General features: G+C 42.9%; 1 protein-coding gene across 2 annotated transcripts in view; it reads right to left on the reverse strand.

Moving 5' to 3' along the window:
* slc25a21 (solute carrier family 25 member 21) overlaps positions 1 to 25329 on the reverse strand; it is a 90143-nt gene that overhangs the window by 19166 nt on the left and 45648 nt on the right. For both annotated transcript variants that reach the window (XM_061082601.1, XM_061082602.1), the window contains one exon: positions 10871 to 10919. In XM_061082601.1, the coding sequence (XP_060938584.1) occupies positions 10871 to 10919 (49 nt within the window). The remainder of the gene's footprint in view (positions 1 to 10870; positions 10920 to 25329) is intronic.

The raw sequence follows: 25329 nt of genomic DNA on the forward strand, positions 1-25329 counted from the left end.
CTCCAGTGCAGGGGGAGTTTAGTGGGGTGAGCGGCCTTTCATAACAGATTAACATCTTAGAGGGGTGTCCCTCAAATCCTATTTGGTGGATTCCCAAATAGCTTGTAACCCATTCCTGAAAACCAGTTAAAACAGCATAATAAATAGATGTCTGACACCATATTAAAGAGAAGAAGAAAAGAAGGACTCCAGGTATGAGGGGATGGTGGGTAGAGGGTACAGAGGGGACGTGGAAGATTTAAGACTGCAGGGACTTGTAAACAAATTCAAATCTCGCCTAATTAAAGGCATATGACGCTGGGGTCAAGGATGGTAGAGACCCTGTCCCCAGTCTCCTTGCTCTGCTCGCCCCGACCCGAACCAGTCCTGAGAGAGTTGGGTTGCCAGGACTGTGGTCCGGTTCCAGCCCCCTGACTCCACTGGTGACCCCAAGGTCACCTCATTTCCTCATGGCCCTCTCCTACCCTGCCATAAAAGCCAGGGACCAAACAGCAAGGCCCAGGGAGTGGGAGATAATAGGGAAGACGAGAAGAACTTGTGGCAGCAGGGGAACCGTCAAGCCCCTGGCTAGGAAGCAGCTAATGTTGCTTTTCACAGCAACTAATAGTGGAAAATGAGACTCAAAGCAGAACTGCTTAAATGTCTGTTTTGTAACTACAGACAAAAAGTTATATAAAGCCTCGGGTGAAAAAACTGATATAGGAAAGCACAAAAAAAGCCGATTCACATGGCCTTGGAGTCAGTCATGCAGATCGTAAACTCTGCAGACAGAAGACTCAAGGGCAACCCTGGGGATTCTTTAACACACACCGTTTGGACCATCTCATTCAATCATCAGCCAAACACAGTATACTCAGAGGTGATGATACCCGTGAGTTCATCAAGAGCCCCCCCCTTCTTTCCCCTTCCCTACATCCCAACCCCGTGTTTATGCTTTACAGGCCCCCGAGCTGCCAAGGTGAGGGTGAAGGCGAGGGCAGGTTGGGCGCTTCTGCGAGCGAGACAAGCACTCTGGGGTAAATAATGCCGAAGACCTCGTCCACCTGACCCCCACTGCCTATAAAAGTACAAACTCTCGGCCGCCACAGAGTAGTCAAAAAGGTAAATGAGGGCGGTGGCGCTGGCTCGAGCAGCATTTTATGTATTTTTATAGACAGCAGCACAGTGGTCGAGGGCCTTGCAGGGCCGTGTCCGCTGCCAGACCCCGGTGATAATGGGCTCGAACTGGGGACCAACAGGACAGGCTGTCACCTCAGAGAAGACGAGATGTTGAAGAAAGGCTCATTAATGTTGGTGTTAAAAAATGCCTTTGGGAAGGGGTACAGGAGTTATGAGGTTGATCAAAAGGCAGAGGTTTGATGGGCTTACTTTTAAAGGGGTAGGGCAAGCTTTTTAGGGGATCTCTTAAAATATGCCCGATTAAATGAGGGGTATTCCCTCAGTGGCACTCAAAGTGTGGCTAGTTTGATGACTTGCTCCGTTTAAATTTAGGGCCTAGTATGGGCTGACATGAAATCATGTTTATAGCTGTTCACACAGATTGACATATAAATAAACACCCTATGTATAAGTAACGATTATCTACAACAGATAGTTATCTTTTGCCATATTTTACATTGTAGTATTTCAATCCGGGCAATTATCTCCAAGTACGGAGAGAATGATTTATGTGTGTTTCTGCGTATTTGGATTGGTTGCTACGAGAGCACAGGCCTTCCCTCATGGAAAAGCCAAGTGTTTTGACAAAAACCCGGAGAGGCACAAAAAAAGATAGAGGGAGGAGTGGAACTGAATCAACGGGGGGGTGGGATGGATTTCTCATGTTAGATCTGGAGTGCATAAGACAATCCAGAAGGCAACATAAAGGGAAAATCTATTTTTTACAGCTAGACAGTTAATTTTAATGAGCGGGATCATAAAGATGGTAAAAGTCCATTGCATTGGTACACAAGGTTAAGAGCACTTTTCGAAACTAAATGGTCCAACATGGCAAATGCGGCCAATTGTGACTTTAGTCGTCCAACTGTGCTCCAGGGTCATAGCATCAGAAGTAGAAGGGGCTGATGACTGCTTGTTTTGATCTCTCATTGTTGTCGACTACAGTGCTGACTGTAGCTGAGGAGAAAAGAGTGCTTAATGAATAAAGAGACAATAAAAGTGCGACAGTTTGATGTCAAACCACTTGTAGTGTAGCACTGAAACATGACTATTTATTTGGGACACGATCCAATCTTTAATAACTTGCTCTCGTTATTTCACGGTCGGTACTTATTGTAAGTTGTTTTGAACAAACGTGTCTGCCAAGGCCAATAAAAAGACAGAGCTTTGGAGAGCAGACTAGAAAAATAAGTAGAAGAAGATTCAAGATGCAAGAATGGGGTAGGTGATAAACCTTTGGCGCTTTTGACACGGCGGCCAGCCAAAGCTTGATCTAGCCCAGGTCTGGTTGGGTTTCACCGGCACCACAAGCTGACTGGACCTGCACAAGCTCGGGTTAGAGAGCACGGCTTTGGTGCAAAAAGGGGAGAAAAAGCTACTCTGACTGTTTAAAGACCTACGCCATCCTCCTGTCACTAAGCCAGACTGCTTTCTCACACTGATAAAACTGACTCCCCTGATTCCCTACAGTGATGTTGGAACCAGTTTTCTGGTCCAGATGTCTGCTCATATACTCTGACCTCTGTGACCCGAGATCAGGCTGCATTACCGTGGAAGAGCAGGAAAAGAGCTGCATAAAACAGCACGAGGACAGGCTGGGCAGGTCCAGGCCCAGAGCGAGACTCAGATGTTTTGAGCATTACATACTTCTGGTTGACTGATAGATCACTCTATATGTTAAAGTGGACTGTGGCAAATTTAGAAAGCCACTAAGCTTAAGTGGAGCAGATAGGTGGAAAAAATGAGCAGTTGTACGGACATTTCCAGAAAGTGGTTGCAAAGCAGAATGGATTTCTTGGGTGTTTAAACCGGGGTCTCTTAACCTCTGCCAAGTGCTGTTAACTGAAATTATGGCACTAATGTTAGAGCTGTAGTTTTAATTATAGTATGATAAAACAGTAAAAGAAAAGATGTTTTACAGCAGTTCAAAAGATGTTTCTGCAGACGTAAGAGTATTCCTCAAGTACAAATTAAAACCGGAGCTAAACTTGACTGATTCACAATTTCCAAATAGGAGAAATATGCAAATCAATGGCTGGTATAAAGTAGAGAAAAAATGACATTACAGATGATGGAATTGCATATAAACTCGGTCGGGATTACCCGGTTATAGACTGGTTTAGAGCAGCAGCAGTAACAGCCACTTTGATGTGAGGAAATGCTGCAGGATTGTGGAGACTCCCCTGACAGCAGGTGACCACTGGTTGTAACAGAGTGCGACCCAGATACACGACAACTGCCCTGAATGCTTCCAGAAAGAAATCTGAGAGTCACCATTTCACAGAGAAGTCTATTATAGATACGAACAAAGACCCTGAAAAATAAATAACATATCACACAGGTTGTTTTGTATTACTTTTTCATTTAAACTCATTTTTGTATTCTTAATTCTATCCAAACATTTGCATATTTGATATTAGTTTGTCGGGACACCTATTTAGACTGAAACCAAATGAGTAAGGTTTCATGAAGTCAGGCGGATGGGTTGGATGTGAAGATGAAAAGCACATGTGGATGGAGGTATCTAAGGGGAAATAGCTACCACTACTGTTATCTGTTACAGTTGTCTTCTTTTTCTATTTAGCTTTCCTTTCATCATTTCCCTGACAGATGCATCTTCTTCAGATAAACGCTCGATGTTTTCAACTGGGATTACTGAGGAAGAACTAAGGATGAGGATTTAAGGCCAGTCCGGACTATAACCTCTTTAACTGGATGCAAACCAGATCCTGTAGTTATCTTTAGGAGCTCTACTCTCACATGAGGGACTTTAATTATTATAGATACAGTCAGTGATGCAGTCCTTTGAAAGTAGTGACCAGGCAAAGGAGACACGATTGAGGGACGAGGGAGGTTCAGGCCTGCTGCAGGATTCTTGCACTGTATTTTTTTGCAGCAAACCTCTGCAATTACACACGTAATCTAGCACACAGCTCTCAAAGTCTGAATTATTATGGTTTGCGGTTGAGAGGACTGCCTCGAAGGATCTTGTTGACGGGTGGCTGGTTGATCTGTGGTGCCCCAGAGCCAATCGCTTTACCTTTCACCTTCTTCAACATAGTTTTTCAAGGCAAGAACAATGAAATAAACATGCTGCGTAATGGCAACATGCAGCTATTGTTAACAATGATGTCTAATTTTAACAATGAGACATCACATGTGGCTTCTCCTCCATTTATCAACTTCAAGATCTGGCCTCTTGAGTTATAGGTTTCTTCTCAGCCCTCTTTCAGAAAGCAAACTGCTGCAAAGACGAGACAGCGTCACTTGTGTGAGTACACTGTGTTCAACTTAATTGTTGTGGAGACTTTGAACACAACACACACACACACACACAGTTTGGTGCAGGGACCATGCTGAGACCTTAAGTGTCTGTTCCACATTTTAAGTACAAATGACCAAAACTACACAAACAAAGCAGGAGGCGAAAAATCAAACTCACATGCTTAAAAGGTTTTAAGGACTTTTTAATGAGCACAGAGTTGCCGTGCCACCTCTGCATCGAATGCTGCACGGCCATCTGCTCCTCCACTGCCACAGTGACAACATTTTCAGAATACTCAAAGTGAAAGAGGTTGGAAATGAGGGGATGGAGGTGGGATAAAGGATGTCCTGCATGTGTGGGTTTTGAGGGTACGAGAGAAAAAAGATGGGGCAGCGGGGGGGGAACACTGTGGTTTCAGCACAGTCAGGGTCTGGTGAAATCAAAGCACACAATGCCTCAACTCTGTAATTAGTGGACTGGAATGTGAACCCCTTCACTGATAATGATTACAGGTGCTCGAGCACGACACAAACATACACACTGAAATGCACATCTGCTCTTTATGTGTATCTATAACTGAATTCAATTTACTTGTGACTGCAAAGTTACATCCTCAACATCTGTGAGCAGCTGCAGCAACATCTGTCACAACATAAAAAGTAAATGGACAGTGTTTTGTACTTTATCTTTTTGACATTTTGTTTCTGCTAGTTGTCAATTAATTACATGGTATATAATATATACGTTTTTGGGTCATAAATTTTACATCATGCCATAAATTGGTGTGTGAGTGTATTCCATTTTTTATTGTGATAATTAAGAATACAGAGCAGGAACATTTATTATATGAGTTATTATGTTTTATTGGATATAATTTGGGCAGATGAAAGGGGCAGTTCGGGAAGATGTCCAAGCTGTGATTGTTTTTGATTTCTAAAATGTTTATTTCTTTCTCTCTGTTATTTTATGTTTTGCTTTCCCTTCTGATTAAAGTTTATTTTATTTTGTATTGAATATATAAATGAATATCTAAACAGCAAAAAGTACAAATTTGCCTGATACACAAGGCTTTGAAGAACCCCACATTTCATTCATGGACAGCATCAAATTTGCAAATATCTCTACCTGGCAAATAAAGGACAATCAAGTTAAGAGAAGGATTGTATATGATGATTAGTAAAGTTATTTATGTTTAACGTGTTGGTTAGACACCTTAACCACATGTTCAAGTTCAGGAAAAGATCAAGTTAGAGGTAATAAAAGGGCAAACGTTAATTTCCGCTTCATATAGTGATATGAATTCTCACCGACATGAACGCTTAAAGTACCGACCAGCCTGAACCACCACAATGTGACACACAACTTACACTTGTGCGCTGAAGCGATGCACAGATTAAGCCCGGGTTGTCCTCTTTGCATGCGGCATGTGTTTGAGTTTACACTGCGAGTAAAGTCCTGCCCTCCAGTCTCTCAGCGCCGGGGGGACTGAGGGCCGGCTTGACGACCGCTGACCTGCCTGCTCCTTTACAAGAAAAGATCAGCTATCAGGCTGCTGCTGCTTTGAGCCCTGCTGTTTGAGGGTGGTGTCAGGGATTCCTCCATAAGTGCAATGGGGTTCACCAAGCAGTTGGGGGCACACAGAGTTGGAGGCGGGAGGGAGGAGGGGGGGGGTGAAGCCTCTGGGCCATCCTCTCCGCTGTCGCACGTTCCCAAAGAGACTGGACGTCATCTGTCAAAGCTCTCATCAAAGATCACTTTCAAGCCCCCCCAGTGGGGTACACTTTCATGCGTGCTGTGACCAAATGGAGGTAGTGTTGCCATAGATATTGCCGTGAGCAAGGGCCAGCACCAGGTTTTTCCAATCAGGCTTGAAAAGGCTACTGGCAGGCTCTGTGGGTTCTGATGGCTCTGACAGGCATGTCATACAACACAATTTACTGAATTGCATAATTCAATACAAATCTACGAAAACACATGTTCAACAGGGATTGAGAACAAAACATTAAATAATCGCTCAACAAACGACAAATTCGGAAGTAATGATAGAAGTTTAAACAATGCATTCCTCGTGAAGGTTGATGACGTAGTTGCATAATAAGGTTTGTATTAACACAAGTCGTGGCTGATGCAACAACGGGACTAACTAAGATGGTTGCCGAACAACTCAAACCACATTTGACAGAATGTGAAACAAGTTAATGGTCAGTGGGAGGAGCAAGAAATCTGCATGACATGTGGTTATCTGAGCGAGAGCTTGAAAGACAGAAAACGGCGAGGAAGAAAAGTGTGGGTGGAGGAGAGCGGTGCAGGAGGAGCGGCTCATTTCAAGTGTTGCTGTAGAAAATACATCTTTGGGCTCATTATAGCAAACACTCCGGATCATGTGCTCGCTGTGGAAACTGCAGGAAGCTCACGATGACAGCGGAGGTTGCTCAGGCGGACGCAGACATGAGAGAGGCGGGGTTTCGCTCCATGGGCGGAAAGGGAAGGGGGTGATGGGAAATTTCTTTCTGATGAGCACGAGTATGTTTGCGCATGCATGGGTGTACAGGGCGGAGCTTCGTGTAACAGGATCTGGACATGAAGGGAAACGCGGGCTCAGTGCAAGTCTCTAATGAGAGGGAGAACCTGATCAGAGTCAGATGGGGGGCCCCGAGCGCACAGCCCCCTGCAGAAAGTGCCGCCCGACACCCTTTGTTACCTCCAAGTGAGCTGAGACCAGCCCATGAACCATGTAACTAGGTGGTTTCCAGGTTAATGAAAAGCTGTAACTCCGGTCCCACTGTCTCTCTCTCTGCTCAACTGACGACCGGCCCCCATCCCCTCACCACACCCTCCGTCTTCAACCCCACATTCCTGCCACTAACCATGAAGAAGGGGTGGGTGGGGGGGGGAGACGTCATGGTCAGCGGCAATTAACTGTTTACTTTGTGCGAAGTATGCTACATTTACATTTTGGGCTGATTATTATCCACAGTGACTCAAACGTTGCAGTTTCTCGATCGACGTGTTAAAAGCATGAAAAACCATGAAACTGAACGGTCACAGTTGCACAGTTGTATGTGTGATAAATATTTGTTCTCAACACCAAATACTTCATGAAAATAAATAAATTCTACTAATACCCCATTTTATTCCCTTAATCTCAGTTATGACCTGTAATGGGTCTCACACTGGTCTGCTCCCCCACTGTGTAGCATCATCAAGGAAACTTAACCTTAAACAGGACAAACAGTTTGTTATAATGTCTCCATTGTGGTAGAAAAAAACACTACAATTATTCAGTTTAGTTTATTTCAAACGTTCCTAAAAGCTATAATAAAATGTTTGAAAAAATAATGCGCCAAATAGATAATCAGCAACAGAGGTAGAGCAAAGAAATTCAGTAATTTACACAGATTAAAAATTAATTTTCCAATTTTCCAAAGACATTAAACTTAGCTTCTAACCGCTTGGAGCAAAACTAAATGAAATGCATCGGTGCTAATCTCAAAATGAGGGATATAAACGTGGGTCTACAGACATTCACTCCTTCACACCGATGAAAGAGGCAGTAAGTCAGTCTGATGGAAGCTGGGCTCGGCAGGAGTTCCTCAGATGAAAGATAGATGTAGTGGTTAGAAATGCTGAGTAACGGGGGTCATGGCTCGACTGGTCAGCGAGCACGCCACAGGGAGGAGAAATGAAACAACAAAGGCAAGAATATACGCCGTGAATTATCTGACACAACTTTCACCTTTAGGTCCAACATGTAGTGTCCAGTGTGGTCGAGTCACAAAGTGGGTTAAACCAGTGTTCTGAGCTGATAATGGCTCTATAACCAAGGAATATTTAGATTCCTGGAGGAAATTGGATTTTGTTACACTTGTTCCAACCAAGAATAGGAGAGATCATTGAATTTTATCACTAGAAATACAAAACATATTGAGTTTGTAAAAAATCTGTACAAACAATATTTAAAATACAACAGCTAAGCGGTTATTGCATACAGGTTGTAATACAGATTGTATTACATTATACATTATTATACATGTATTTTGTGGGAGGAGTTGTGTCTTTTTAAATAGCAGTCCTAGCATATAACACTCACAGGGACTTGAGGTCACTGTGACCTTGACATTTGACCTCCAGACACCAAAATCTAATTACTTAATTCACTAAGTGAACGATTGTACCAAAGTTAAGACATTCCCTCAAGCTGATCTTAAGATATCATGTTCAAGAAGAACACACAAACTTTGTGAGGCCACCCTGACCTTTGACCTCTGGCTACCAAAATCAAATGATTTAGTTCTTGACTCCAAGTGAATGTTTGTGCCAAATGTGAAAGGATTCCTTGATGCTGTTCCAGAGATAAACAAGGCGAAAAAATTTGCTTTGTGAGGTCACTGTGACCTTTGACCATAAAAATCTCATCACATCATTATTGAGTCTATGTGAATACAAATTTGACAACCTGGAAACATCATAACTCCACTCCTGTCGCCGGAGAGGAGGCATAAAAAGCTTTTTAATTGATAGCTGTAGTATAGTCATAGTATTTATCTTATGGTGGAGTATTGCTACATCGAAGTGCTAATCCTAAAACTGCAGTTCCAACCCCCCATTCTCCACAGAGACAGACAAAACCTAATTTGGAAAATAGGTAACATCGGCTCCCAGGCAGGTAGACATTTTGACAAGTTTACTTTCCAATTAAATAAAAAAGAAAGACAGAAAAGGGAGGGAGAGAGCGAGAGAGAGAGAGAGAGAGAGAGAGAGAGAGAGAGAGAGAGAGAGAGAGAGAGAGAGAGAGAGAGAGAGAGAGAGAGAGGGAGAGAAGAAAATCCCTTTGATTCTAACTTGGTGGAAAAAAGTAAATTTACTCCAGTCGCTGTGCAATTTGGACCAGTGGACATTAAAGCAGGAGCCGGTGCCTAATAAGAGCCATGCCATTGAGAGAGAGAGAGAGGGAGGGAGAGACGGAGAGAGAGAGAGAGAGAGAGGGAGAGAGAGAGAGAAACGCAGTGGAAGTGTGGCTGTGTCTGACTCTTGGCTCCAAGGTTTCTGCTAATAGATCTCAGCTCCCTCAGTGTCCCAATTAGCTGGTATGTTTGCTTGGTTTATGAATCCATGTGGATATTAAGTGTGTGAACAAGTGTGTGAACAAACATGTACAGTGTGTATGCATATCTGTGCATATCCTGCACGTCTGTTTATCCGGTGTACACAAAAACATTTCTAAATGTCAATTATAATCAGAAGAGACGCTATTCTCTTTTTGCATTTTGTTAAAATGTTTTTTCTAAGTCAAGACCAAACCAGATCCCTTGACACTGACCCGTCCTCAGCACCAGACCGTCCATCAGCACCAACACATGGCAACGCCAGCAGAAAACAAACAGATAAAGCTGTCCGGTTTTAGAGCAGCTTTTATCACTTTTTAAGGAAGAGCATTACAAAGAAAATAGTGGGTGCACTTTTAACCCTGACCCCGTGTGAGGACGGACAGGCCGAGCTCAGGACGTACCTGTAATAAACCCCCAGAGCTGCTACACGTGACCATAAATCACACCGTGCGCCTTCAAAGTATCAGATATCGACTAATACAACACTGCCTCACCCCTCGGCTTTTATCCCCGCCTCTCCTCCTGTGTGCCGGTGGTGGTAATGCCTTCAAAGTGCAACCATCTCACTTTTTTAAAAGGCACACTGGGCAATTTATTTACCAAGAAACTGCTGCCATAAATGACAGAGAAAGCCGTACAATTTACTGACAAGTAGTGAATGGGGCAGGGGGGCTCCGAACGAAGCCAGAGGTCTTAGCTGGGCCTGTGAAAGACTATAAAGCTTTAGTAGAAGCCCACGACCTGTTTATGGCCGGCTGAGACACTGTGGTGTGAGGCTCTTGATCACTCTGAGGCTCGGGACGGCTGCCGCTCTTGCATAACAGGAGATGCTAACGGAAAACAAGGCATTAAACCCAGCGAGTGCATTAAGTGGCATCTGATACAGTCGGCTGCGAGTCCAGGTCCCGCTCGGGAAACAGCCGGCTGCTCCACACACACAAAAAAAAGGGGAAAATGCTCTGACCCCTTTTTTCTTAAATTAAGTAATAAGGTAAAAAATGTTTCAGTCATTTGAAAACATAAAACATCTAAGGTTAACATTTTGTGGGGAATGAATGGGTAAATGATGCATTTCATTTTCCAGAAAGTGGCTCAGGCCCTTGGCACCGGTGCTGGTTTGACTGGAGAACGAGTGCAGCGCTTGCCAGGCTCTCGCTTGAAATGGGAAAAATAGACCTGGTATGTGCGGAACTTCACTCCACAGACCCACATGCCCACCGCCAGGATTCATAGCAGATGTGAACCAAAATGGCTCTCGTAAGTAACTTAAACCTTAGGTACACGGGTTTCACAATAGATGACGAAACGTGAGTGTTTTCTGGCAGAATGTGCGGCTTACCTGGTCTTCACCACATCGAGGGGATGCATCAGGCAGATCTCCACCAAACCTAGGAATAAAAAGAGACAGGATTAGTTCCTTCAACAGCCACAGATATAAAGGTGTATGTTGGTTGTGCTCATCATGTCTATCAATTTGTAATCCTGCGAATTAACACGTTTCTAGTCTTAATAGAAAAGCTTTATTTACACAGAATTATTTGCATCCTCCTCAATCAGCGACTACACGGACTACGGCAACTGGGACTGGCTGCTTGAGTTTTGTCAAGCAGTCCTGGTGTTAACTACTGGTCACAACTGGTCAGCACTACGTACCCCAATAATCAGATCCAATCACTAAGACATTAGAAAGTAGGATGGGACGCATGTGGCCCTATATTCCTCTCGCTCTGTGAACACAAGTGCATCCTGGGCTCCATTGAAGCTCCTCCTACTCACATCCTCTGACCCGCTGCAGCTTCACAATGAGTCAAACCCATTTTAACGCTTTTCAGTGTCCGTACGTGGATTCGTCTGTGGCCACTTCCACAATGTCAACATTGACCAACAAACAATGTTTGTTTTTTTAATTCAAATGGGTAAAATCTTTCTTCCTATGAGAGCTGCGTGGAGCTCATTGATTCATTCAGCGCCTCCTGACTCTGATCACTCTCTTTTTCTTTCCAAAGTCGACACAGACACAAACAAACATCGTCATGGGACACATCTGTTCACTCAGCCTGGATAAAAACGTATTTTACTCTTTGCTAACACAAATTAATTACATGTTTATTTCCATACAGATCAAGAAATGACGTTCGATCCCAGGTGGTCACAGGAGACATACTGCCAGGTCTGAAAAGACGTACGTTGTCCACTAGTGATCAGATTTCTCAGGATCTATGTTTATGCCAGGTTAAAGCAGGGCCTTTACTTCCTTTTCACTGTTGCACACTATACTTGCATCTAAGTCTGTGTATGTTTGCCATACATTAATTTTAAAGCAGCTTTTAAAAGCTAAATGTCTGTTTAAATACACTTGTTGTAATTCTTGAAAACCTTCTTCTTCTTCTTGATAAATCAGCCTGATTATCACTCAGCTTAATATAATTGTCTTTGATTCTGGGTGTTTTGAGTCTTGTGCCGTTCCAATGTGAAAATGGTCTGAATGAGTGATCCAATGAGACTTGTTTTAAAAGCTTCTTGTGAGGGACTCTAACTGCCGACATGTCATCAGAAGCCTCCGACCTTATCAAACATGTAAACCCAGAACATGAGCATCGTGCCAGCGGCTGGAGAATCAATGCAGCCGGGTGATCAGTGAGAGACTTTCAAACACACGCTAACTATGTGCATCTGTGTTGAAAAGCCACTGCTCTGGCACGGAGGCCTTCTCCCTCAATCAGGATCTTTACTTGAATACACAATTCGCACTGCATCCCTTTACTGGTGCTCCGAGGGCTTCCCTTGCAGATTCCACTGTGTGTGTACACAGCTGCTCTGCTATATGGGCTCTTTCTAATTTGCTCAATTAAACATATTGTCTATAAAAGAGTGTGTCTTCTGGGGTTTTTCCAGGGAAGTAATTATCAAGTGAAATACCGCAGAAAAATTACTTTGTCTACAGTTGTATCTTGATGTATGAATGGGAGAAACCAAAAAAACAAGTGAACCCAGCTACCAGCCAGGCCAGAGTCTAAGTAGATTCCATCTGTTCCGGCTCAGTTGACCTGACTGTGGTTGTTAATGATACTGCGCTGAGAAGGTAAATACAAGCCTTGAAATGGACATATCATTTTCAGGCCGTTGCTATTAGTAGGAGAGCAGTCGAGATGAGTAGCATCAAACCTTTCAGCAGGTAATCAGATTACGTGATGAAACCGAACCCGCCTTTCTGCTTGATCAACCTGTGTAAACACAGAAGATGCTGGGAAGGGACCGAACATGCTGCGACAGGTGATCGAGGGGAAAGAGAGGTTTGGAGAATGCCTTTTAAACGGCATACTTCAACACTTAATGAGAAAGGCAAACACATTGCAAAAAGACGAGACAAAAAAAAGAAAATCTTCCAAAATTCTCCTGCAAACTTGTGTGCGACACAAATTTAAGCCGGGTTCACAATACGCAGAGAAACATGTCCTGCAGGATTCCTCCATGAGGACTTACTGGCAAACCAATTGGCCCGTAAGTTTGATTTTATAATCTCTGCTGATCTGTTTGGATTCGACTTCAAGGCAGAACCTTTTCTTTCATAGACCCACAGGCTTCAATATGGATGATGTTAGATCACTGGACAGACTCAAACAGCATCTTCATAAGTGAATCTGAAGGCTGATATTTCATTTTTCAGTCTTCACGTGTTTGTATGGTTATGTTTAGAAACAGATGCACATGCACAGTAAGGGAGAGGGTATTTGTCTTTACTTTTTACTATATAAATATACTTTCTTTGTTCGAGTAAAGCATGTGGTCCTCATAGTTGTATGACTGGAAAGGAACAAAACAGGCTAGAGTCTGGACAATAATCTAGAGGTGGGACAGGAAACAGCAGCACAGAACACACAGGGTTTCTGCAGGATTCAAGACTTTAAAATCAAACTGACACATGTATGTCAAGTATGACAGATATGAAGGAATATCAAATTATTTACACTTCCCCATACCTTAAATACAAGGTGAAATAGCCAAGTAGAGATTAACCCTTGAAATGCTGTGTTATCTTGCAAGGAGAGACAGTGTGTAATCATTGTCTTCCCCACAGCCAGCCAATTACAGCATGTTAATATCTGTATCAATGCAGCACAACTACATCACACAGACATTACAAGCTATGCATACCTCTATAACATTTGTCTTAAAAAAAACTTGACGAAAGTAGCATTAAATTAACGTTAATGTAGCAAAGACATAGCTTGTATCCAAGTAACATATTACTTAAAACTATTTAAGGCCTAAAATTCAGATAATCCCTGAATTTAAACAACACAGATTTTGATTATCCTGGTGAAAGTCATGCACTTGGAGAGGTTATTGTTAATAACCAAGAAGAAAGCACTTGAGCGGGTAACTTGTATACCTGCAAGTGACCAGAGCATGTTTGCACATCTGGACTTAAAATGATTCACTAGAGATTGTGGGCCTCATCGTAAACCTCAGATTACAGGAACTCCTAAAGGAGATACGTCTCCAGACGCTCAGAAAGGTAACATTAGTTAACACACATCACTAATTAGGAGCTTTGCCCCCACTTTGAAATTCTGATACAGTGATTAGTTCGGCATGTTTAGGTGTGTTCAGTTCTCAGGCTGTCAGTGTTCCAGCAGTGAAGTGCCTGTGGACCAGTCTGTTTAGATATGAGGATAACGTCAGTTATCAATGCGTGTTGTGTTGTACCTCCAAGATGGCAGTTGTAGAAGGATTAAGTGATGACAAGTACAAATGCAAAACTCGGTTGTGTTTGTTTGAGCATCTGTCAAACGCCCTTGCAGACGACACACCTTGAGAACAGCTGATGGCAGATGAGATGACAGGCGCTAGGAGTTTGAAGGAAAACCCTCAACAGGAGGAAGTCTACGACCATAGCACTGATCTGACCTTTGTGTGACGTGATGCCTGACGGTGAGTTCTGCATGAAAAAAGGTTTGTCTTTGTCTAATGCCATTCATTTGGTTGTATATAATTACGTGTGTCACAAAAAAAACAAAGTTAAGTAACTTACTGGTTGTTGATGATTGTGTCCTCGAACGCCCTTTGGCAGCGCTCAGTCAGACGTAACCTCTGTGCTGAATATGCAAAACAGCAACAAGGAATTTTTTTTTTCCAAGGGAAAGTGAGAGTCAAGAGAGAACAATGTGGTTCTGTGCCTTGTCACTCAAATGACACAGAAAAAACAGCCTCTTCAGAAGAGGGCGTTGTTTTTAATCCAACAGATGACAGATCCACAAAAGATCAACCTGTGTAATGCATTTCGATCCAATGATGCAATGCTTGGTGAAGCAACTAATTAGTGATATTTTAGGAAGGGAATTGTTTTCTTGCAGGTGCACAGGAACAATTTGCTGATACATAGAGTATCATTGTTCTGAATTTAGATTCAGGTTTGATTGGTGACGCATTATGGAAACAGTCACACGTCAAAGCCTTAAGACACCAGAAATAGGTAATTTCCTCGTGCCCAGCGAGAGGCAGCTTCCCTCTGCTCTGTGCCTCAGCGCTTCATGCTCTTCTACTCCAGCTGTCAGCACGTACTACTGTTTAATCGCAGAGCGCAGCAGTAGTGAACCCACACGCTCTCAGCACTTCACACCCCTCCATAGCCTCTGATGCACTGAGCCTGGAGAGGGTAGACTGGAACATAGGCCGATTCTGAGAGCTCATGTTTATCCACTCTCAGCACGGGAGCGCCCAACGGGAGGACTGCCGGAGCAATTTGGGTAACAACCAAGATGGCTGCTGCCGATGTGGAGAATTCTGGTGAAGTCGCAAATTTAGACGGTAATAAATGCACTGAATGAAACAATACAGTTGATTCTACGATTCTGAAGTGGACTCTATGGCAGTTGACACAGTCTTGACATGACAGCAGGTTTTTCATTTTTCATTTCTGGTTGTCGATGTTGTTGATGACTGATTGGCGTACTTATTGTTAAATAAAAAGAAAATGGTAAAAAAAAATAAAACCTCAGCATGGTCGGACCCCAGTTATATCATAGTGCTGTTATACATATATATGGGTATCAGATGTGTTTTAACTCCTGATGTTATCAGCCCCCAAAATCCATATCTGTCAGGCTCTAAATAAACACCCCCTTGGAAAATCTAAAATATACACAGGAGTTTCTGGGCGAGTCACACCAGGCTACAGTGAGTGCAAAGTGAAGGGATGCTGCTTCGGAGTTACATAGTTCTGACTCCAGCTTCTCCTGGTAACTTGCTATTTTCCACAAATATATTCTAGGTAAGAATCAGTGTGTGGGCAAGCTGTGCAGTGGAACCAAATGAGCTGCAAGGTTACGGTTCTGATTTTCTACTACCATCTTGCACTGAGCACCTTTTCCCTTCTTTCTGTCTCTCAACATAATTTATTATCATTAAATTAACTGTTGCTGAGTCATTAATAACATCTTTATATCGAGAATTATCACTGTTACTGTTTTCATTCTAACAACTGTTGCTCCTCTCTCTAAATAACTCGGGGCCACGAGATATAAATCTGCTCTTTACTAACTAGACCTGGCGAACTGAACTGAACAAGACTCTTGGATGAGAGATGAAACGTTTCACTAAATCACATGATGTAGCCTCTTTAATGAGCTTTACTTTGACACACACTGTCTGCACCGACTCCGAGGACACACTGCTGTGGAAACGTTTGCAATTACTAATCAATAAAAACATGTGGACTGATTTTTGCGCGCCATGATCCGCAGAATGTGACTCTGTGGATTTGGCCCATTGATGACAGGTTGCGCCTGGTGCATCTGGAAACAGGGAGAGATCGAGATGTACTGGTTAGCGGTCGGTGATTGACTTAACCGAGCAGAAATTGTTTGATACTTTCCATATCCTTCCCTTTAAGGAGAGTGCGGATCGCTCAACAGTGTCGTGTCACTTTGGTGAGAGCTGAGTGCACGAGTCTCAGAAAGAGAGAGATATAAAGAGAGAGAGAGAGAGAGAGATGCAGAAAGTCTTTGGAACTATGAGCACATTGCTCCTACGTGTCAGGTTCGTTATGTTCGGCTCCAGCAGCTGACAAAGGTTTATCATTCTCTCCGATGAGGATCTATATCTTTCATGAAGATCCTCATCAGAGTAGGCACAAGCATTCTGTCGGTCTCTGACCCTTGTCCTCCTCAGAGACCCTCGATCCTCGAGCTCCACGGGATCCTCAAAGATTGGGTGATGTCATGTTTCAAAGGAATTAATTGGTGTCAGTGGGGAGAGAATTTATCCTGGTTGATCTCTTATCTCCACCTTAACCTGCAGGTTTGCCATTCAGCATAAGTTAACAAGGTGATTTACCCCGATAAAGAGTGAACGAGCTTCGTAGGACTAAACCTGAAGTGTCCCTGATAACCGCAAATCCTGTCTGTAGTACAGACGTCTGGGGTGAATCTGTCTCTACAGTGCAGAGGTGTCCCTGGGACGAACCCAACCAGTAGCCTCACTGGTAGCTCCACTAATGCCACCACCATTTTGGCAAGACATTCCATGTCGTTTGACGACTTTCCCTCCAAAAAAAGAAGACCATACATCATGCAGATGAGATGATTATCTGAGTTGGTTTTGGCTCGGGAATGCACACAGTTTGCTCCCACGCAAAAAAGTGAGAAAGAAAAACAATAGAGCGCCAGGGAGCGATTGCTCAACGGGTGCAGGTGTCATCCATCATACTGAGACACACTGAATGACTGTAATTCCCAGCAGCCACAGGGAGAAGGTCACTGCCACAGGAAGTGAGACTCCCCGAGTTAAATGGACAAAAATATAAGAGACATACCGGCCTCTAATTTCACACGCTTACTTGACCCTGTAAATGCTACAGTCTCTGATGGTAGCTTTCTAGCTAGTTTACTAAATATGTTAATAATGGTTTCTTAATTATTCTCATTAAATTATGAAGAAATTTATATATTTAATTTTTTGATATTTAATTTTGGGAAGAGGTGGTAATGTGAAAATACACAAGATGGACTTTTGCATCCTTGGTTTGAAAATAACCAAACATGAAAACATGAAAAGGCTTGTTTCATATTTAAAAAAAATGTGATTCAGAAATTAATTAACAAATCGCTAAATGTTTTGGGAAAATGACCAAAGAACATTTCTCGGTTCACTGAGAGCCAAAGTAGAAAATGATAGTTTGTCCTGCGGTTTCGAGGCGTGAGTTGAGGAATACGAGTGTCATGATGACAGAGCTTCACCTCACAGGCCCACTCTGGTCTTAACAAGAGCTCTTGACTGAACCTGCAGGTGATATTGCATACCTCCGTGTCCTCCATTAATACTTTTCAAAACACAGCGGATCTGGAATGCTAAACAAACCCTGCGAGCTGCTGCTCCCCAGCAATTTGTCATCTGCAGTAACAAAGCCAAAGTGATATCCATCAGCAACCGGGCCAGACGCTCCGATTCAGAAACGCTGATTAATTTCAAGGTTGTTTTAATGCTCCAGCAGAGATAGAGGTGATATAATGAATAATGTTGATTGCGTCAAATTGAGCAATAAATAAAAGATGTGCACGTAGAGATTGCAAACTCCAGGGAGATATAAACAACAAACAAGAGATAGAACTAAACTGGCCCTGAGTTGAACTCCAACAAGTGCAAACAATTCTACACCTGAAGAAAACTGGTCTTCTGATCAAAATTATTTGTCATAAATTATAATTAAATAAATCATAAATGCTGGATCCAATCCTTAATCCCAATCTACACCAAAATTCAATTTGCTCCTCCCAGGCCCCAACCCTCCACAAAGTTTGGTAGAAATCTTTTTGGTAGTTTCTGCATAATCCTGCTAAAAAATAAACTAAACAAACAAACTAACTATATTGGCTCTTAGTAGAGCAAATACATCTGTGCAATGGATCCAATTGAGATGCAACGTCCAACAGTTCCCTTGTCAATGCACATTAAAACATACACAGATGAAAAGATAACCCGATTGATACGATTCCTTTTTTCCTCCAGACTTGTTAAACCCGTTTCTCCTCAGACATTAAACCAGAAGGTGTTGATGTTAGCTGTGTTTGTCTTTCAGGACCTACAATTAACATTTGTCTGACTACATTTTTCTGGCACATTAATGTGTTACTTTATTAAAATAGAAACCTACTGCGACAGGGGATCATAAATTCACACCGAATTCGTTAGAAAACACTTGCGGTCGGCATAAACAAGGAAAATCTAGGAAGTGGATGATATAAATGTAACAGAAAGGTAGCGGAATAACATGAGGTCAGCTGGTTTGGGTCAGACCAATAAACCATAGTTACAACCAAGTGAGGCACACTATGGTATTGAAATACAGCCTTGGAGCCAAACCTGTTTTTAAAGCAAACAGCCGGTGAAACAATTCCAAACTGATCACATTAAAATTGAAACGGAGTATAAACCATTTCGATACAGTAATGGCACAAGCAATCTATCATAAGCACATGTGTAATCACCTCATAGGGAGAAAGGGCTTGTGGTGAAGGAATTGCCTGTAATTCTTCTAATAAAAAAAAGTAATGCCATTAATGTGTAAGGAGACAACCATTACTAAAAGTGATTAATGCTCTTAATCCAGCTCTGTTCTTCTGTCAGCAGTGGTTAAAACTATTCTCAGCAAATTAGTAGTGAAAAAAAAATATAACCCAAACCAGCAGGAAAAGCAGAAAAAAAAAAGAGAGAACGTATTTCCTCCATCTCCTAAACCAAACACAAGTACAGAGGAACTGATTATGTAGGAATCTACATATTTATAAGACCTTATGGCTCAAAACATCTGGAAGCAGACAGAGAGAGAGCGAGAGAGAGAGAGAGAGAGAGAGAGAGAGAGAGAGAGAGAGAGAGAGAGAGAGAGAGAGAGAGAGAGAGAGAGAGAGAGAGAGCGGGAGTGAGTGAGAGAGCGCCATTAATCACATATATCACCAATCAGGTTTCCTGTCCTGGGACGCGCAGAAGCATCCCGGCTCACTCCCCAAGCAGTCCCTTATTCTGCACTTGAGAAAGCTCAAAGGGTGCCTAGAAAAACAAGCGGGGTCATCTCCAGTGACAGCAGGGGATTTCTTAACTGAGGGCCCCCCCGATGATAGGTGTCATGGCACTCTGTGGGTCCTGTGTCAGCAACAAGGTGCTGCTGCTGCTGCTTTCCCGGCTACCATCTCCTCTAAGGGTGGATCTTAGCACTAAAGTTGAAGTTGGATAATTTCAGCTGTCTAAAATGTTTAATTTTCAATATCAGTGGGTGTTACAATTCTGAGACGGAACCAATAACACGACCTAAACAACCACAGTGGTCTATCTACAGGACTAGAGAACCGAGACCCAGCAATCTGTTGCCACAGCTTCCCAATTACTTCACTTACGTCACAAGGCACATTTTCATTTCACATTCAAATAAACACCAATATGCAAATCAAGAAATTTCTATATCTAAGTAGACGCTCAAATGATTGTTCAGTCACCGTTTATGTGTGCCAATATTCAAAACTTATTTTTTTTAAATTGACAATGTAGAAAGGATGTGCATTCACTTTCACATTTGTTTTTTTTATAATTAAGTTTAGGAATCTTTGCCAATGATTTTAATATATATACATCTGCTGATATATTGGATGTGTTTCACTCCCCAATATCGGGATCATCCATAACTAATCCAGTCGGGCTCTAGTTGACATATTTCAAACTTTGCACTCGTCAAGTGACTATTTTGGTCTTATCATACCTGTGGTCAAAGTTGGGTTAGTTTAAGTAGCTCAACGTGCAAACAACCCTCAGATGGATTTTGGAGAATCGTCACACCCCTGGTCGTAAATCTAAATCTCTTTCCAGGAAATTCCACTACAGTGTAGACAGTTTGCAACTGGCGCAATTTCCCATGTTTGCCTAACCCTAACCCATAAAACCAGGATTATTTTAACCGCTCTTCAAGGTAAACTGAAGGAGTTCCTAATAATTGGGACATGTATCCTGCAGAGCCTCAGCACATCCTGTTAACAGATCCGGGGGGGTGTCAATGTATGACTTGCAATGAAAAGATGGAGGGAAAAAACACACATTTACTTTACCTGACACGTTTGCCATCCCTCATCCCAGTTGGCCAACACCCAAAATCAACCATGTTATTGGTTTCTTCATTGTTTTTTTTTTTTACCAAGTGATGCCATTTACCAATCTAAATTAATCATGCCACATACTGTGCCAATATATCTTGTTTGTGATTGATGTATTGATTTTTCAGTTGAGCTGCTGTCACCAGTTGAGATTTATCGTTGGAAGTCATCCTTCATGGCGCAATTTTCGCCTCTAGCAATACACGGAGACAGCTCGGCTATGTCCCTGTCTGTCAAACTTCAGCTGAACTCTGTGACATTGATGGCAGATAAAGGTGTGTGTGTGTGTGTGTGTGTGTGTGTGTGTGTGTGTGTATGTGTGTGTGTGTGTGTGTGTGTGTGTGTGTGTGTACTGTTGCCTGGGTCAGGGTCTATGCAGCCTGGGCTGGCTGATGATAAGTTAGTGACAGACTGACGGGCAGACCGTGCCGATAGTGCGGCGCTGTCAGTGTCGGGAGAGTCCCTCGTCCATTACTGTCACTGTTTTCTTGACACCTGTGGTCACTGTTTCCCCCCCCGCCCCCCCTTTACATTACATGCAAATAGCTGCAACAGCAGCGCGGAAGCGAGTGACAGGAGGGAAAGAAAAGGGGACAAAATTAATGCAAAACCGGGTGTAACTGATGTTTGAGAGGAAGTGCTCCGTGTCATCTCAACACAACTTCTCTAACGAGGTTTTTTTCTTTAAACAAATAGTCTCCAACTCCTGCAGGACACCTGTCAGCGACTAAATAAACCGTGCAACCCCACAACATTTGTCAGAGAGGCTGAAATGTAGTTGTGGTTCCCAGACTTAGGGTCACAAGATACTTTACCTAGCAACAGAACGACCTGCTCAAAGACATGCTTAACATGTTGAGAGGTCCACTACATAGAACAACTCTTAGAATACTTTTTTAAAAGTTGAGATTGTTCTAGAAGGCATTTCAAGACATAAGTAAGGTAATCTACGAACAGACAGTTAACCAATGCAGAAAAGACGTGCATTTATGTTTTATAGATTCTTAATTCAATTCCATATTTATGGTTTAACTGCACAATACCAAGCCTCAATTACATTTCTATGTCTTTAGGGTTCGATAACATCCTATTAGGAATCCCTTCCACCTATATATTAATATCGAAAATGTTTCTGCACCAGCATTAGGTTCTAGTAATAACATTTAAAATGTATGAATGTTTTCAAGGGCTCTGAGACAGACATCAGTTACTCGTTGTTATATTAAGCAGCTGGACAAGACAGATGTTCTGCACACAGACATGACATTGAAGAACTACTGTAATCACATCCCAGATCCACACTCGAAGAATGTTAGCAATTCTTGCTCCGCGGCCACATACTCAAGTTATTTTCCAACTGCCTCTTCAAGCCCGTCGGGACATTTTTACTGAACTAGCAGCTGAAAAACATTTAATTCTTAAATTCAAGTAAAAATATGGAAATAACCCAAGACTGGCATATTAAGGTTTGAACCTGACACCACTGCGGTGCCTAATTATTTCACCTGGTGATGTCACTTTGTGTTCTTTCCCCAGAACTCACCTGTCGACACCATTTCATGAATCATCTCATCAGTCATCTCATCACCTCCACCCATGCCTAGAGGTCAAATGCAGCCTGAACGTCACAAAGTGCTGCTGACATCACCTACGCCAGAGAGATGACGGGCGAAAATTACTGTACCAAAATAAACACAAAGAGCTCGTCCGCGCAACAAACTCTTATCTGCTCTCATCGATTTTGCAAGAAGTGACTAAACAGCCCGGCAGTTCTAAAGAAACAAAATGTTTGTTTAACCGAAAATATGCAGTTGAGATATGTCATCAGAAGAGTCAGTACTTGTGTGAACAGAAGCCTACACTTCATTTTGTGATTATAAGCTGAGGCTGTTCCTTCCAACGTTCTGGTTCAACTGATTCTGGCTGGTCTTCAACTTTATTGTCCAGCCGAGTGAAAATCTGACTCTGGCCCATCGAAACATAAGAGCCCCTCAAGAATGGGCAACATGTAGAACACATGTGGCACATCTGCATGAAGAGCTACACACAAAGATGAACAAAACCTTATTTCTAAGAAACAGAGCTTTAATAATTTTAACTGGAAATAATAACATTGACTTGTATAAGAAAAGCTGGGGCATTCCTGTGCTTACAGAGCACCCTGTCCATATTCACAACCATGTGAGAGGTCAAAACGTTTTATATTGATATTAATAGTGTAAATATGGTGAAATAACCACTTAAATCTGTTAAAATATACACATCTGGCTGAAACATGGTGGTAAAATACTTGCTGCTCATCACGCTGAGATAATGTCTGATAGAAAAGTGGTGATGTATGGCTCCCATTTGAGCTGCTGAAAGGATTAATGTATCATATCTAAATGAATTACCACTGCTCAAGAGTTCAGTGCTTTGAAACAATCAAAACTAACAGGCCTCTGTGTTGTATGATACTTTCTTGAGCTTATGCAGAGCATCAGGAAACGGCTCATTTTGGTGAAGCCTTTTCACGATGCTGCTGAGTGACGTTAAGCAGAATAGTGAAGTGGTAGTAAGTGGACTCTCCACAGTACACACCACAAGCATTAAAGTCACCACCACGCCACCACATCACTATAACATAATCACAACGATTGACACACCCAGCGAGCCTATAGCCTCCAGTCAATTCACCTTGTGTGAACAGACATCAGCCTCATCCCATCCCCGGCCCCCAGAGGGGAGAGCTGTGTCGGTACTGTCACCTAGTGGACGGTGCAGAGAGGGGAGAGTGATTAACACACAGGGAGGTGAGACTCTGAGAAAGATGGAGAAGACGTGAGGGAATAAAACATGGCTCAGGGTCTGAGAGAAGGAAAGCAGCTGCAGGAGAATATTTCATTTAATGTAACGAGAAAAATAGACATAGGAAATTAACCTCTTCATGGATGTCAATGCTGTCATCTACTAATTCCTTCATCTGTCTGTCTGCATATGGAACATATATCTCAAGAACCGTTTGAGTGCATTAAAGGCCTGAGGAAGAGCAGTGCAGAATATTGTGCAATGTAGAGAATACGTTAAATATTAATAACCTTTGGTTTAAAAAAAAGGGGAGCAGCCATCTATAGCAGCAGCGTGACAATGTCAATTACGACCAGAGCCCATTTATGAAAAAGGAAACAACCGATTTTCCAGCTTGGGATACTACGTATTGATGCGGTGTTCAATTAAACCTCGGAGCTTGGGATTACCGACCCCAGATTCGGAAGCTGCAACTGGAACGCCCCCTCAAGTTTGAATTTCGACTCGGAAGGTCGGAGGAGCCTCACCAACCCCGACTTTGAAATCCTTGCTGGATGTTAGAATACTTAAAAATCCTGCGTAATACCTTATTATGAACTGGTTTTACTAACAATGGCGAGCTGGCTAACGTAAACATTGTTCCTGAGCTACTGGAACACCATCAACATGAGTTATTCAGGTGTGACATCATTTCGAGGGCCGAGCTACGAGGTGTAGTGGAATGAAGGCATCAGTCAAGCTTCACCAAACTTTGAATAAACAGATGAGAAGATCTTTGTGGCATCAGGGTCCTGCAGGTCACTTTTACAGTTTCACAAAGAGAGCTGCAACCATCATTACCACAGGCCAAGAAAACAGCCCTTTCCAAACAGGCTTGTTTAAAACAGGCGCTCCACTAGTTTTATTAAAAAGAGACGGCGCTGACCAGTCGACCGAAACAAGCATAACTTTCTCCGGAAGCTCACCTGAGTCCATAAAAGCTGATAATAGAGCCAATAATTGGGAGGGAACAGCAATAATGGAGTTTTAGTGTGGCAGTAAATTCTTTAATTAGTTGTTAACACCCTCTCTGTCTCTGTGGACAGGCTGAAGCTCCCCCCGCTGCTCGCTGCTGTCTGGAACAGGCTGGATGGACTTTGAGGCAGAAGGCCCCCGACTCCACCATCACCTTTGCTTTTAAAGAGACTGTTGAGGACCTGCAACATCAAGCTGCTGGAAGGAATCTAAATTTAAAAAACCCCGTCTTTAGCTCGAGATCTAGCTTGATGTTAAAAATACAGCCTGGGTAGAGATCTACACTGGGCCCGGGCATCGTGCCACCTGGAAGAAAAAACCTTGTTGGCTGACATCTCGGGATGCCTCATGGTGGAGACCTTCTCCAAACACACAATCTTTGCGGGTTGAGGAAAAGGCTGCAAGGTAGATAAATGCAAATGATGCAGGGACTGAAAAACCAGCGGACATTCCTGAGGAGTGATACGATCTTTCAGTCCACAAACTATCCATGGTAGGAGCGATACAGTAGAGAGAGAGAGTGAATAAGCCGACAGGGTGGTCTGTCCCTTTCTGTACTCGGCGTGCTGATGGACGTGAAGTGGGGAGAAAGGAGACGAGCAGCCAGGGGCAGGAGCTGCGACGGCTGCAGCAGGAGGGAAGCACCCGCATGCTTCACTCTCGTCTGAAGCCGGGACAGTTTAAAAGCAGGAAGCCATTACCAAAGTGTAAATGCAGTCAGCCATCACTGCTCAAACACAGACCAAATATGCCCCAGCACATGAGAAAGTAGGGTGTGGGAGGAAGTTGGTCCTATTCAAACACAAGAAGCCTTTTCGTCCCCTTCGAAGGAAGACACAAGACTAGAGCAGCTTCACAC

This window comes from Limanda limanda, chromosome 12, assembly GCF_963576545.1.
Source record: "Limanda limanda chromosome 12, fLimLim1.1, whole genome shotgun sequence".
Lineage (NCBI taxonomy): Eukaryota > Metazoa > Chordata > Actinopteri > Pleuronectiformes > Pleuronectidae > Limanda > Limanda limanda.